The sequence below is a fragment of the Fistularia commersonii genome, chromosome 16, assembly GCF_037954325.1.
Source record: "Fistularia commersonii isolate RoL2024-O1a breed Wild chromosome 16, RoL_Fcom_v1.0, whole genome shotgun sequence".
Classification (NCBI taxonomy): Eukaryota; Metazoa; Chordata; class Actinopteri; order Syngnathiformes; family Fistulariidae; genus Fistularia; species Fistularia commersonii.
Window position 1 is genome coordinate 5107501 of NC_141299.1, and position 15679 is coordinate 5123179.

Genomic DNA, 15679 nt, shown 5'->3' on the forward strand with positions numbered 1-15679 from the left:
AATGATCTTTTTCTACCAACAGTTTCAATATAGTTTTGGTTTCAATATAGCTTCAGCTAAAATTGGTCCGTTATGTGATATGTTTACTTGATCATCTCCTTATTGGCCATCTTTTCCTTATTATAGGCAACACCAAACCCATTATCACCCCTGCTGGCCCTCACCTTGTTGTTCCTCTCAATGAACCCTTCGACCTACGTTGCCAGGGAGAGAAGGAGATGCAGTGGCACCGGGAGGAGCGGCCTAAGGTGCGGGGTGAGAAAAAGATAGATGGGATGTCCACGTTGCACATTTCCAGGGCTCAACCAGGTCACATGGGCCGTTACATCTGCCTGGAGAGGATGTCCGGGGAGCAAGTCTCCATCTACGTCTACATCAACGGTAGCGTAAATTGTCTGTCTTTGCACAAGTGTGTGACAGTGATCTGTGCTTGTGTGGTTGGTTCGAGGAAAAAAAAAAAAAGGAACAATATCAGGAGAGAAAACAGGCTGCAGGGGAGAGCAGAAGAAATACTTCTGCAATTTTTTCCGGAGTGACAGGGTGCACTTTGTGTGGGTGTGTTTGCAGATAAAGGTGTTTATAACTTTGCCCTGGACAACAGTAGCTGCTACCGCTATTGGTTGAGGGCACAATTTTTACTGAATCTTCTTTCTGTGGCTTCATATCCCTCTGGCCTACTGCCATCACTGCAGGATTATATCATGTGCTGATCATTCACTCCAGATGATAGGCCCAGATCATCACAAATATTGAGCCTGCTTATGAGAGTTGTACAAGAAATGAATTCTGAAACCACTTTTAACCATTTTCATTTATCATTATTTATTATTATTATTCATATTTTTCATTTAAGTAAGCTCTTTTCATTTGTTTTCTAGGGTTATTCTGATTATCTAAATGTCATAGTAATAGAGGATAAATTGATTTACAGCCTCAGTCACTTTTGCATAGTGATTTATGAATCATCTAATAGCAATGTAGTGCTTACAAAGAGAACAGTAATGCAGAGAAATAACTGTACCAAATACATAACGGATCATATCAATAATGCTCGACAGACTAGATAAAACTAAGACAGAAATAGGGCGTCAAGCAGTGTAACATCGCACCTTGGTGTGTAGTCTTTTTTACCAACTAATTCTTGGCATTTGAAGTGGTATTGCATTTTCTGCAGACCCTGAAAACCCTTTCAGGAAATCAATGGTGTTCAACATTCTCACTCGTGTGGGAGACACCGCTTCCATCCCCTGCCTGGCAACTGATCCAAGTCTGATCAATCTGCACCTGGAAACATGTTCCAATGGTGCTTTGGCTTCTGGTCTCCAGTTTTCTGCAAGCCTGGAGCAAGGCATCATAATCCACAACACGCAAAAAGCCTATGAAGGTTGCTACATGTGTGCTGGAATGCTGAAGCAACGACATGTCAAATCACATAACTACTACCTGACTGTGAAACCAGGTAAAATGACATTAATTTGTCACGCTTGTATATCTATGATATAGACATCATGTAATTCAGTGCCATTGATCTCCCTCCAGTCCCAGTTGCCCCTCCAGTGATTGAGATGCAAGCTCCAAAACGAGTGATTCTGACTGTCAATGAGAATCTCTCCCTCACCTGCAACACCACAAATGTCAACGGAGATATCACGGTGAAGTGGGTCACGCCGCCTGGCTCGGTGAGATGCTTGTTTTATTTTTTCGTTCACTTAAGTTTTGTTTTTCACCATATTAACATGATGGTGGACAATTTGATGCAAAGGTGATTTTGACTCATTCGAATTAAGTATTTGATGTAAGAATGACTAAACATCCAATGGCCCTCTTAAGTGAAAAAAGTGATTGGCCGACCGGAATGAATATATTGCTGACCTGGAAGTGACATGGATTGGAAACACTAATACATATTTTTTTTCACTTGAAATCTGTATTGCAAGGCTGTATATCAATTTAAACAACAAATGGATTTAAGAACAGCCAATTTGAAAATCTCCATGTAATTTTTTTTGTTGATGGTGTTCTTACTCAATTAACAACACATCAAGACATACTTTTAGAAAAGGTATATATTGCATTGTTGTATGAATAATTGATAAACATTATATAACTTTACACATGAAATAAAAAGGACTTCTTAGTGTTCACAAAATGTAGCTCAAGGTTGCTCCATTGTTGTAAGTCTTTGCATCACCTGATGTCCTAGGGATAGATGAATCAGAAGCTAAAAGTTGCATCTATATCACTGATACCAATGCCTGCCTGTTTTTGTGGACGAAGTTAGAGGGGTCTTAGTTGTTGTTTTGATTTATACGATGTGAAGTACCCTGTACACGTGTGTGACCGACAGTGTGAGTGTGTGCATGCCAGTAGTTGTGTGTCTGATCGTATTTGTGTGGTTGGCAAGGATAGACATGCAGACGGGGTTAATCTCTAGAGATCTCTGGGCGTTGACAGGGTGCCGTCTGGTATCCACAGCAACCAGCAAAGGTTGACTCTGCTTCACGTATCCTGGTGGAGCACTTCAATCACATGCGCAGTGCTACATTGCACATTGAGGCGGTCAAGCCACACGATGCAGGAAGATACCGATGTGAAGCAGAGAATGAGAAGGGGGTCAGCACACAGTCAGTGTGGCTCGATGTTTACGGTGAGTGTTGCAACAAATTACGATTTCATTTTGGTAAACTGACACACAACTGACCTCATGAAACATAAAATAAATGGCAACTTCCTGGATAAACATGACGTAGAAGACCTGAACCGTCATATGCTGTCTTGGTTTAGTGTGTATCAACAAACTGCACGTTTTCCAGAAGAAAGAAAGAATGTTTATTTTGATCAGCCAAGTTCTTCCCTGTTTGTTTATTATTCAAAGTCCCAGTATCCCTTTTGACTGGCAAGATAGTTGGGTGGAAGGGGGATTGAGGGGGTAGGGAGGGATACACAGATATAGAGAGTCAAAAGAAAAACAAAATTAATCAGAAAAGATTACATTTTGTTTAAATGCAAATCATCTAAGAGCATCTGATTTTTTGCAGATAAAGGATTTATCAACCTGACACCCACAAACAACAGAACTATCCACGTCCGTTCAGGTGAAAGTTTGTCCCTCACTGTTGACATGGAGGCTTATCCAAAGCCACACATCTCCACCTGGAGCTTCATGGGCAAAGAGCTAAAGAACACAACTGACCATGTCATCATCACACACAACCATGAATACAGGTGCCATTACACACTCATTTGCCCTTTGTGTCTTCTCATACTAGTATTATCAAATAGATGAAAATATTGATTCCCCTCTTACTGTGGAATCTAACACATTTAGCGATGACTTCAGGCCATGCGCTGATGCAACATCTACATTTGTCACAGGTTTCTGAGAAATTCAGCTGAAATTCTTGAAAAAGGCTTCAAGGTTTATTAGTAAGATAACATAATTAGCCTGCTTGTGCTCCTAGAAATATGACATATTATTATCCAAGTCATACTTCAGTGTTGTTCACGCTTCACGGTGTGTGTTAAACAAAAAAATCCCAGGAGAAAACATGACCTTTAAGCCTCAGTTGGCCATAACTCATGCAAGGCAATGGTTCACAATTATTGAAACCCATTTTCTCTGTTAAAAATTGATGAAACCGGGCCAGTAACTGAGGAAAGAACTGACTCTACAATAATCAAATGTGAGACAAACATTTGAGCGGGTCAAACTGTATTTTTCAGACACTGACAGAATTCTAAAGAACAAGAGAATTTGTCTTTTCTATTGATGCTTATATATTTACCCAAATCCTTACTGTCTAAATGCTGACAATTACATTACTTTATGTCCAGGTACATTTATGAGCTCAGGCTGGTGCGACTGAAAACATCAGAGGGTGGAGTTTACACCTTCCAAGTCTCCAACCGTGACACAACAGTCAATCAGACATTTACCATCTATGTGACCAGTAAGTTGTCTCATTGATTTGATAAAAGGTTTTCTGCTCCCTTCAGCCATATAATGATTTTGTGAATCCACACTGCGGATTCCGAGGGAGGGGGTTCACTAACATCGTCTTCAATAGTCAGTCAAAGGGAGGAACTGATTTTTCGAATTTTCATCTCTATCATTAAACATTCCACCACTCTCACAACATAGACAAAAATAAACATAAACAAAATGAGGTGTTTAAATCTTGCTTCATACAAGCACACATTCAAGGAATGGATTGTTTTTCAACATTTTGAATTTCTATGAAGTGTATAAAGATGGTAGAATAAAGAGCCAATGTCCAATGTCCAATTCACCCCTCTATACCGGCCGAAGAGGATGAGCATGTCAGTCTTTTAGATAATCTCTCTTGCTTATAAATTAATGTTTAGCTCGACATCTTCTAATATTTTGTTCTTGTTAGGCAAACCAGAGATTGTATCGCACGAGGGCCCAGTGGATGGACAAGTACGCTGCGTGGCAGAAGGTTTTCCGGCCCCCCAGATCACCTGGTACTACTGTGAGCAACCATATGTCAGGTGAGACCAACTCAACCCCTCTTAACCTGTGTGTGTGTGTGTGTGTGTGTGTGTGTGTGTGTGTGTGTGTGTGTGTGTGTGTGTGTGTGTGTGTGTGTGTGTGTGTGTGCGCGCATACGTACGTGCTATTGATTGTTGAATGGTTAAAAAACATCCTGATCTCTGTATCGTTGGTTTTTCTTCAAGTCTTGTTGTCTTTAATTTGGTCTGAATTATTTCATGTAAACATTTTTTCGTGTTTAAAAATCATAGTAAATACTTGTTACGTGTCTTTTTTTTTTACAGAGTAAAAAAAAACAGGGAAGTTATACGACTAGTCTTTTGTATTGTGACAAAATTGATTTCCATTTAAATTGACAACATTAACACAGGATAGAGTCAGGACGGGGGATGATAGTGGATTGTGAGGTTGAATTAGTTGAATTCTGTTTGCAATTCATGTGACGAGGAATTCGAAACAACTGACTTGTGTCTCGGCATCCTGCGCATCAACACAAATAAGAATTGACACAGTCAGCATTGTGTCAAACATGTTGCTTTGGGAAGCACCTGGTTTCCATACCAACAGAAATTTCCAAACAGCATAAGCAGTGAAACATAAGTGATTATCCAAAGTTAATCCGGTCATGATAAAGTAAGAATCGAATCCACTTTAATACTCAGTAGTTACGAGCACGCAACACATTTGGAACATATATAGTGCAAGCACTTTCCAGCTTAATTGGTTTCTTGGATTGAATGGTCCGACAAGCAATCATGAGGATGTGTTGTACAGTTTGAATGGAGGGGCTTCTGGGAACATTTTGTTTGTTTCCTAAGAGTCCCTCTGGATAAAACTTTTCTGGCAAGGATGAATAGAATCTGATTCTTGAGAACTGCCCTGGATAGATGGATGACTTGTTGGGTCACTGTTTCATAATTCTGCATTGCTTGAAAATGCAAACAAATGCGTAGTACTGTGACCTGTATGATATACATTTCACCGATATAAAACACAGAGCTCCTTGTGTATTTAACTTTTGTTTTGTAAATTCATCAGGAATTCTACGCTATTATTATCTGTTTTGCCCGAGTGCCTGCGATTTTGCAAAGTCGCGGTATTCATGCTCCGCACGAGTGTTTTCATTACTAAGTAAAGGAACGTATATCTTGCAGAGACTTGGACACGAAATGTGTGTGCCCTCACAGAAACATATGAAGAATAGCCCGGTGATTCCATTAGAAGACATGTATCAGTCCATATATCTTTTTTTTTTGCCTTCAGGTGCTCCCAGCAAGTGAATGCCACCCAGGAGGAGCAAAATATTATCACAGTCACTCTCTTCAGTCCCATGTTTGGCAAGACAGAGGTTGAGAGTCGCGTGAACATCAGCAGGGGCCGGTTCAGTACTCTTGAGTGTGTAGCTACAGTGGAGGGAGAGCAGGCCTACACACTCTTCTCTATAAGCGGTGAGTTGAGATATCATGCACTTGCAAGCAATCCAAGGTTGTCTAAACCTGTCGGCACATGAAATCCTCTGGATGTCCTTATCTTACCTTTTAGACAAAGGCAACAACAGGACAGATATGGCACAGATGTGAGACTCCTCCCTTAATGCATGTCTGTGCTGTTTTTTTGTCTTGGAGTAAAATATGTTGCTTGCAATAACATTAACATATCTGCCACCTCTCAGTACTGAGATTGAAAAGTTAACTGCCTGCTTTTAAAGTCCCAGGGGAATCTAATCCTCCGCTCAAAATATTCACTAAAACACGATTTTAGCAAGGATTAGCCTTTCAATGTGGCTTTGAAATTAAAGCCGCATCTCCCATAACCTGTTAGGTTCAGCACAGGATGAAGCGATATCTCAGAAATATAACTATGATTAGATGTTGTCATGTTCAGATAAGAATTAGCCGCTGCCCATTGTTTACTTTATGACTCCAAATCCGCTGCGTTCTAACGGCTTCCCCCATCTGCTGTACAACATCCCCAAATGGTATCAGAGCTTCAACTGAAGGAACAGGAAAAGATACACCTGACTTAACCTGAAGACCCAGCTGTATGCGCTGGGGTCTGCAGCAGGTATGTGGGCGAGTATTATGTGGGAGGAGTGTGATAGCAGCCAGACAGGACCGGCCTTGGGAAGCATGTGGCCAGAATTTTAGTTTGCTTCCGAGTACAGCAGACCAGGCGGAGGCGCTGAGAGTGTGGAGCACAGTAAGAGTCCTGGCAGTGCAGGGAGTTCTTGGGCTGTGGGAGGCTTGGAGGTGTCAGTGAGCAGCAGTAGAGAATACATAGAGCTTTAGAAACCACTGACAGGTTTACAGGGGATTAGTTCCTGCAGACTCTGCATTCTCAGTTATGAAGTGGAGAGAAAGCTTCTTATCTCTAAAGAGCTTATTACACCCCAATGTACAGAGGAGCAAAACAATAAGGCTTTACAAACAGGCAGACACGAAGGAACAGAACACTCATTATATGTCAATACTCTCTACCGCAGCCGTAAGAGCAACAGGAACACAGTGACATACTCAATCAAAAAGGATTTCTGGCAGTCCTACATACAATACAAACAGATAAAGCCAACAGTATGTATACAAAATAATTGGATTAGTTTACTCTGTTTTGACCAAAGTGGGCTTCACTGTGACTGAGCTTTCTATGGCTTACCTCAATGCCCCTTTGCAATGTCAAATAGTTCCTCCCATTTGTTGTACGATTTGATTTTGCTTGAGTCTTAAATGTGGGAAATATCTTTCACATTTTAAATATGTTCGCTTACATTATTGGAAAAGACACATTTTGGTTGGGGATTTGTGACACTTGTCAACACAGAATAGACTCTGAATCAGCTACCAGTGCTGGAAAGCATGGAAGACCTGTTTTTCATTTGGCACTTGACAGACCAGCTTATTTTATAAACATTTCCAAGAAAATGTAGCATCTACCCACCACAGATATTGTTCAGATGTTAAATAAACATGATTGGGGTGTTTTCTTGATATGAATAAATCTGCCTGCTACAGACTATTCAATAACAAAAGTAGCTCTGGAATATATAGTGTTCAGCTATTAGTAAATTAAACAATATCATTGTAATTAATTTCCAGACAGTAATATCAGAATATCTGTTCGACCCAAATGCAGACCTCATTTTTGAATGAATAAAATGTCGCTCTTTAGAGCCCGGTCAGAAATATTTGCTCCTTGAATGCTTCCACTGAAATTTGAACTTGCTCCATAAGGTGAGACTGAAATGGATATTGCCTGCAGGATAATCATTCAAGTTGTTTTTGCTTTACCATTGTTTTCTAACTGAGGACTGCGCTGCGCAACAAACCGAGGAGGAATCACTAAGTCATTTTATTATTACTGCCTCAAGTGGCTGTTGTAGCCCCTAAAAGAACCATTTCTTTATCTCCCCCAGAGAGAACCATTCCACATGATCTGTTCACCCCACTGCTAATAGGCTCTGTAACAGCGGCCGCCATCCTCTGCCTCGTCCTCATCGTGCTGTTCTACAAGTACATGCAGGTAAGACAAGCTCTCTGTCATCAACTTACATTGTTGAACCCATTGAAGCCCTGTGAGATCATTCTCAATATTGATAACTGGTTTGGTTCTGTATTCGTTTCCCCTCATTCCAGAAACCAAAATACCAGATCCAGTGGAAAGTGATCGAGGGTATACATGGAAACAACTATGTCTACATTGACCCCACCCAGCTACCTTATGATCATCAGTGGGAGTTTCCCCGAAACAACCTTCGCTTCGGTTAGCACCCTGCATGCTTTGCACACTGCTGTCACCAGTTTATCGAAATGATCTGCAATGTGTTCCATATCTAGGCCTTGATAATGCAATGAATCTGTCAATTCTGACACGCTGTGGTGCAGTTGCCTGTTGCAGATAAATGGGTGTTTGTCTCTGTAATGAAGCCAAACAGTGCACTTGGCATGACATCATCACTGCCTCTTTCTTGTTGATTAACAGATCCTGTTTTTATGTTATTTTGCTTTATTTTTCTTTTTTTTGTCGATTTATATATATGTGTGTGTGTGTATATCACCACAGCACTAAGGCTTCAGTTTGTCAGACTCAACAGTTCCCTCCCTCACTGCAAACACAATAATGTTGATTCTGGGTGTTGTTTTTTTAACCAACCTCTTCAAACAGGATCCTACATGTCCTGGTGCTTATGAATACAGCCTGGGGCTAAAACTGGTGTTGTCCTAGGGATGCTGTCATGAGGCCAGTTTGTGGGAGGGAAACAGGATGGTGTATAACAGCTTTTTGCCTGTCATTTTGTCCACAGGGAAGACACTTGGTTCTGGTGCTTTTGGAAAAGTGGTTGAAGCCACCGCATATGGGCTTTCCAAATCAGACACAGTCATGACGGTGGCAGTGAAAATGCTGAAATGTGAGTATGTAAACAGAGAAGCTATTCGACTTAACAAATCAGCGTGGCACGGGGGGGGGGAGGTCAACCAGTCACCCTTGGAACCAAACATTCCTGGTACAATTCCCGTGCTCCTCCAAGCTTGTCAAAGTGTTATTGAGCAAGACACTGAGCCTCTAACTTCTCACCTAGTGCCGCTAAGTTGCGGCCAACTGCTCATGATTCAACCATGAGGTTAAATGCAGATAAACAATTTCCTGCAAGGGATTGATCAAGTACATTAAGAAAAATATAACAAAGTATGTGTTAGGTAGGACCTATGTGGTGAAGTGATGAAGTGTGGGAAAATGTCAAAATGGTGCAGCGGTGGGAGGAGGTGTGTTATCGGTCACGGCAAGAAAATATATGATTAGTTTTATTAATATATAAAGTAACAGCTGTTTACTGCAACTTTGATAGTATTATTTTAGCATTAGACATTTTTCTTGCTCCTTAAGTTTCCAAAGAAATGCATTTGCAGGCTTTAAATTCAAAACTGGATATGGTTGAAATCATTTTTTCCCCAATGTTTGTCTGAGATTTTTTTTTCTCCTCACACTTGCTTAACTCAAATGTGTGCTCTTTTTTCTAATCAGGTTGAAGTAATTTATGAAGTAGTTTGTGAATGTGTGTGTGCGTGTGTATGTACACATCTATGAATATATACATATATCTGTGTAATAACTGTTCCTGTTTTTGCTCATTCACAGCAAGCGCTCATGCCACAGAGAAAGAGGCACTGATGTCAGAGCTGAAAGTCCTCAGTTACTTAGGAAACCACATGAATATTGTCAACCTGCTGGGAGCCTGCACTGTCGGAGGTGCCTTGTCCATCCATACTATCATGCAGAACTCAGAGTGAAACTTGACTGTCAGTTTTCTATCATTTAAAGCCACTCTTATTTTCTACAGGCCCCACACTGGTGATTACGGAGTACTGCTGCTTTGGAGACCTACTTAACTTTCTACGCAGAAAGAGAGAATCTTTCATCTGCTCTAAGCTTGAGGAGGACTGCTACTATCGCAACATTGTGCCACACAGAGATGCCGCAGGGTCAGCTTCTTTTAAATGAGGGAGATTGGGGTTTTGGTGTTTTGAAGAGAAAATAGAATACTAGTATTTACTATCCAGAACGTGCGTAGGAGGAAAATATTTGGACAGCAGCATGCCTATGTGTGGAAGTGCTCAGCTCAGACCAGACTGCTCCTTTCCTCTTCACAGTGACAGCTTGAATGGCTACATGGCCATGAGGCCGTCTGCTGCTGGCAACCCGCCATTCGGTTCATCCACTGAGAGAAGACGCTCACTACGTAAAGGCAAGCCAGACATTCATCAAATTCCTCTGTCTAAAAATACACAGAAATTCATCTGGGAAAAAAAAAAAATGTTGTCCCGTTTGTCCTCCCAGGTGGATCATACCTCGAAGCAGATGTGGAGAGTGAAATGTTTGATGATGATGGTCTGTCCCTTGACACAGAAGACCTCCTCAGCTTCTCTTACCAGGTGGCCAAAGGCATGGAGTTCTTGGCCTCCAAAAATGTGAGCACTCATCTGTATTGGACCATTATGAAATATAGTAATAATGTTTGTTTTAGATCTAGTATTACACAAAGTTTGTGTCATGTTTCCACAGCTACTTACGCAGATTTAAAATGCATGTTGGAGCATGCTGTTTAAAGTTTTATTAGCTGTGGAGGCAAAGATACTGTGGCCAATGCACTCAAGTAACAGTGTTAGAGGTTGCAGGTTACACACTCAAGTGTGGAAATGCAGTATCAAACTGCATCGGAAAAAATACAACATTTGTGACTATTGATTGTTCATGCATATAAATCTATCATTAAATGCCTTTTTGTGCGGGGTCAGTGTATTCACAGAGATCTGGCTGCAAGAAATATCCTACTAACCCAAGGAAGAGTGGCAAAGATCTGTGATTTTGGCCTGGCACGGGACATCACCACAGACTCCAACTACGTAGTCAAAGGCAATGTAAGTCTGTAGATTCGGTTACGTTTTAGCTCTAGTTAGTTAATCAATCACTAATCTATTTATGCACACTTGTCAGAAAATGGCACCCCCCTCAGCTACTGTTTCTTTCAAGAAAGTCATTTTCAGCCTAAGCTGGTTGTCCGAGTACTTAGTCACTAAAATACGCTTGACCTTATAGAGAGAGTTTACAAATACTCAAACAAAGAAGGAGTTGTTCCTAGACGTGTGACCGATGGAACCTACTTTTCAAACTGAACTAAACTAACACGCATAGTTGTTTTTAATGATATGGTAAGAGGATATCAAGCCATTAAAAGGGACGAAAAGAAAGACTTAAAGCGAACCAAAATATTTCTTAGTCCCCTTAAAAAGCAGTTTCAAGAGGAAGAAAGCTGGTTTATTGTTATTACATATATATAACTAACTTTCAGAGAGATATTTCTTTACAAACAGGTAATAAGATATCAAGACCATAACTATATTTCTAACTCACATAAGCCCTATGTATCCTCTCAGATGCCTCCGTGCAACCAATCAGAAGTTACACATTGTCAACAGCAAAACATTAAGGATTTGATTCTGTAATTATGCCCCATTTGAAAATGGGAATAGTTTTAAAAAAGTGCAGGGTTGGCATTTAATTGTGTAGGGGGTGAAAAAATAATATGCAGAAATGAAATAGGAATGACATACCAAAAGTCTTTTAATTAATATTAAACTCCTCAGAACCCCCCTTTTGAAAATAGGAATATGAAATCACATACACTTTAGAATGAAATAATCTAAAACATAAAGTAGCAAAATTAAATCAGCCACAAATAACTTTAAAATCTAAGATTGAAATTACCGTAGACGCAAGGAGCAAATGTTATTTTTTAACAAAATATATGTGTAGAAAAAGTGCCATTATTTTTGTCCCAAATCCCAGTTTTAAAAAAAAGTTTGACTTCCAATCTTTTTTTTTCAGGCTCGACTGCCGGTGAAATGGATGTCTCCAGAGAGCATCTTTGAGTGTGTGTATACATTTGAGAGTGACGTGTGGTCATACGGCATTTTGCTCTGGGAGATCTTCTCTCTAGGTAAGCCTGCCCACCCTGTGCGTGTGTGTGGAACTGTGTTTGTGTAATTTAAGAAGTGGTTGGTGTAACTCAATCATTCTGTAACGTAGGAAATAGTCCATATCCTGGGATGCCTGTGGACGCCAAGTTCTACAAACTGATAAAAGAAGGATACAGACTGGATGCTCCTGAATTTGCACCCAGTGAAATGTGAGTGTTGAAATGAAACGGGACTTGAAAAATGTGTGTTTGTGTCGAAAGTGTAAAGGGCTATGGATGGACAGATGTTGTAAGAACATGGAGGAATGTGAGGGTATTTGAATGGGAGCTAAGCTCATCCTGTCCCAACATGAGTTCAAAAAATGGTGATGAGTAAACTCTCTTTGAAGAGAGATCAACAAGGAAAAGGTGAAAATGCGAGACAATAAATAATGTTTATGGGCTCATCTTCTGCTCTGCAGGTATCAGATTATGAGGTCATGCTGGGATGGCGACCCCTTCAAGAGACCATCTTTCAGGAAGGTTGTGGAAAGAATCGAACAACAGCTGTCAAATGCCACAAAGCATGTAAGTTATACACATTCTTCATTGTTTACAGTCTTTCAAAGAAATTCCCTTTTTTAAGTGATCTGAGAAGACCTCTCGGGTCTTTTGGGCGGGTTAGTAGGTGCTGAGTTGGTGGTGAATCTGAGGAATGCCAAGCCTTTAGAAAGTGTATTATGCTTGTTTTTTGCACAACCGGAACTTAACCCACAGAGTACAACAGTTTTTAAAAATAAAAGTTAATTCCATAGAAGACAATTCTGTTCAGAAAATAATTATGTATGTACATATGCGAAATATATTAAATACATTCCAGAAGTAAACCTGCCTGGGAAACATGCTGTCTCCATTTCCTTTTACAAAGTTCTGATAGGTATATTATCATATTTTTAATGAATAATATACAATCTATATACAATGATTTGATACAAAGCAAATATAATTATGAAACTGAACATAGTCCAATATTCAAATCTCATATTTCTGCCCTTGTTTCAAAATATAATCTTGGCTAATGTCAGATATGTTTCACCCAACTAGAAAAACATCTTCAATAGAGACTAAAGATTTAAATCATTTAGGTGCAGCATCATGTCCTGCCTTCATAATACTGTTAATAGATTTACACAAAGTTGTATTACACAAAGTGCCAGATATAAATACACAATTTGTTGCCTACTGAGAGCTATTATCGCACACAAAACTACGGTTTATTTGTAAAGTTTATATAAAGCCATGTAAAGTTATGCTGTTATCCAAAACACTGGGAGCTGATGGGTAAAATAATGGGATGTAAAATTAGTCACTGGTTGATTCAAGACAATGGACAAAGTGAAAACTCATAGCGTTTTCTATTAATGTTTACATCAGAGTGTGTTCTGAATGTTATGTTATGTTAAGTTGTGTATCATCAGGGTTTGGCATATTTGGCAAAACAGTATGCTACAAATACTGCTGGATATTCAAAAGTCCCACCATTGTGATTATTAATACATGGGTTTCTGGGAATATGTTCAAATATTTCTCATGCTTTCGTCAATTGCAGTCCACAGTCCCCTTACTGGAACCTGACAGCCTACAGTCATAACAAAATATGACCAGATACCAGAGGGACAAGGACTTTCAGTAACCAATATATTTTTTGAACCGCTATTGTAAAAACAAACACAGGCAATGTGGTGGTTTCATTGTAGACACACTTGCCAGACAGAACATTTAAGGTTAACTGGAACCTGTCTGTGCAACTTTTGCATGTCCTCCCTGTGCCAGTGTTGATTTTGTCTATCTTTCTCCCTCTTTCAAGAAACGTGCAGTGGGATAATTGAAGTCTCTAAATCAGTAGTAGGCGGGAATTAGAGAATAAATGGTTGCATGTCTAGATCTTGCCCTGTGTTTGCTGCAGATTGGTCACAGTGACCACACACACACACACACACACACACACACACACACACACTTCCCACCCCCGATGATATCTAAGGATCATAAAATAATAATTTCAGTTAATTGGTAGACATTAAAAATACTTGAAAGTGATGCTTTTATTTGTATTTATGTATTCCATTTTCACAGTAAGCTTGGTAATGAAGTTCCACCTGTATAATACGGCCCATTGAAATGTTTGAAATGGTGCTATATGTGTGAAACACAGCAGATCATCTGGAAATTTCCATAAAGTTTGTGTGCAAATCTAGCTTCTATGAACAGAGTGACTCTATTTATAAAGCCACCTGTCTGGTGTTCATATAACTTGGTCTGAGGTCTGGGGCCTCTCACAGCATGAGCTTGTGTGTTTGAACTCTCCGGTCAGCTGATTAACACATGGTACATAAGGGTTTCCATTGTTTCTCAGACTTTCCTCTCAAACCCCAAGAGCGTTGGTAGACTCTGGTGGAAAACGGTTTGCAATTGACTGTCCTCTCACAAACAGTTTGATCCAAAAGCATCGTATCGCATAATTGTGATGTGGGGCTTGAAAAATTGTCGGTTATTTTAACTGAGCCGCAAATGCGGCTCAATCGACTGAATATTCAGAGGAGCGCTTTGGGTTTGATCACTGTTGGAAGTCGAAGCAAAGCCCAAGGTTGTCTGCAAGCAGTTTCTGGGTGTGTGTGTAATGGAATAAAATGGAAAACATTGTCAATCCTTTTTCATGGCTCCTTTCTCTTAACAAATGATCTTCCCTATTTTCAGATCTATCTGAACTTCAGTTCAAGGCTTCCCACCATGCTCAGAGATGTTGAGGAGCAGAGATCTCAGCGCACTGCGTTTCACCTTAACTCAAGCGACAGTAACACCACTCCAGCCCAGCCCTTACTGGTTCAGCATGAGGTCTTCTTGGAGGGAACTGAGCTGAGAGCCCAACGGGTCTAAGGACACACCTATCATGGCTAGCTGCTTCATAAAGTGCCTCTTACGTTCTGCTACAAACCACCCAAACAATAATCCTGCACATCGCCCAGGTACCAGTGGCATTTCTCGTAACATGTCACGGACAGAATGGAAAATGCCATTTTCAGCAAGGAAGAACAACCATGGAAGAATTCCTTCTTAATATATCACTATATTGCCTGCTGATGAAAGGGGAGGACAATTGGACTAATGCTCCCCTCCTTGGAGGGACAAAAGTCATTACTCTAAAACTGTCATGATGTACACTCTTTCACATATTGATATCTATTTTGTTATTTTCCTACACATTTCATATTGGTTGTTTTTTTTTTTTTGACTCCCCATATAAATGGGATGTTTCTTGCTATCTTTTGGACTTTTTGCTTTTATTTCATTTTGTGTTTTTTTTTTTCGGTTTGTTTTTTTCCGTAATGGAAATTTATGAAGTATATTATTTTGGTTGGTTCAAAGAAAAAAAAAAAGCACTTGAGGCACTTCAACTTGACAACATTCAATTTACCATGAAATGCAGCTTTTCTGTTTTTGTTTCTACTTTTTCATTGTCAGTATTATTTCATACTCCTTATCTACATAGTTAAATGAAGGAGACATTTTTCAGGGGCCAATTTGATTTCAGATATTCAGATATTGGTTTATAAGCTATTAGACAGCCTTGACACTTATAGTTTGGGGATCATTTTGATCATTTTATTTTTCAACATCACTACCCAGAGAGCAAATGACTATCACAAAGACCACTATCT

General features: G+C 39.9%; 1 protein-coding gene across 2 annotated transcripts in view; it reads left to right on the forward strand.

Moving 5' to 3' along the window:
• Nucleotides 1-15030, forward strand: part of kita (KIT proto-oncogene, receptor tyrosine kinase a) — a 19193-nt gene extending 4163 nt beyond the window's left edge. The window contains exons 2-21 of one of the 2 annotated variants that reach the window (XM_086162108.1): nucleotides 127-381; nucleotides 1175-1459; nucleotides 1540-1679; nucleotides 2476-2647; nucleotides 3039-3225; nucleotides 3835-3950; nucleotides 4398-4512; nucleotides 5777-5961; nucleotides 7923-8029; nucleotides 8143-8269; nucleotides 8811-8915; nucleotides 9644-9754; nucleotides 9846-9987; nucleotides 10156-10250; nucleotides 10343-10473; nucleotides 10801-10923; nucleotides 11891-12002; nucleotides 12092-12191; nucleotides 12443-12548; nucleotides 14718-15030. In XM_086162108.1, coding sequence (XP_086018234.1) covers nucleotides 127-381; nucleotides 1175-1459; nucleotides 1540-1679; nucleotides 2476-2647; nucleotides 3039-3225; nucleotides 3835-3950; nucleotides 4398-4512; nucleotides 5777-5961; nucleotides 7923-8029; nucleotides 8143-8269; nucleotides 8811-8915; nucleotides 9644-9754; nucleotides 9846-9987; nucleotides 10156-10250; nucleotides 10343-10473; nucleotides 10801-10923; nucleotides 11891-12002; nucleotides 12092-12191; nucleotides 12443-12548; nucleotides 14718-14897 — 2894 coding nt within the window. In that variant the 3' untranslated portion in view covers nucleotides 14898-15030. Of the gene's footprint in view, nucleotides 1-126; nucleotides 382-1174; nucleotides 1460-1539; nucleotides 1680-2454; nucleotides 2648-3038; nucleotides 3226-3834; nucleotides 3951-4397; nucleotides 4513-5776; nucleotides 5962-7922; nucleotides 8030-8142; nucleotides 8270-8810; nucleotides 8916-9643; nucleotides 9755-9845; nucleotides 9988-10155; nucleotides 10251-10342; nucleotides 10474-10800; nucleotides 10924-11890; nucleotides 12003-12091; nucleotides 12192-12442; nucleotides 12549-14717 lie in introns of both variants that reach the window. The other variant, XM_086162107.1, reaches the window with a different exon arrangement.
• Nucleotides 15031-15679: the final 649 nt, after the last annotated feature.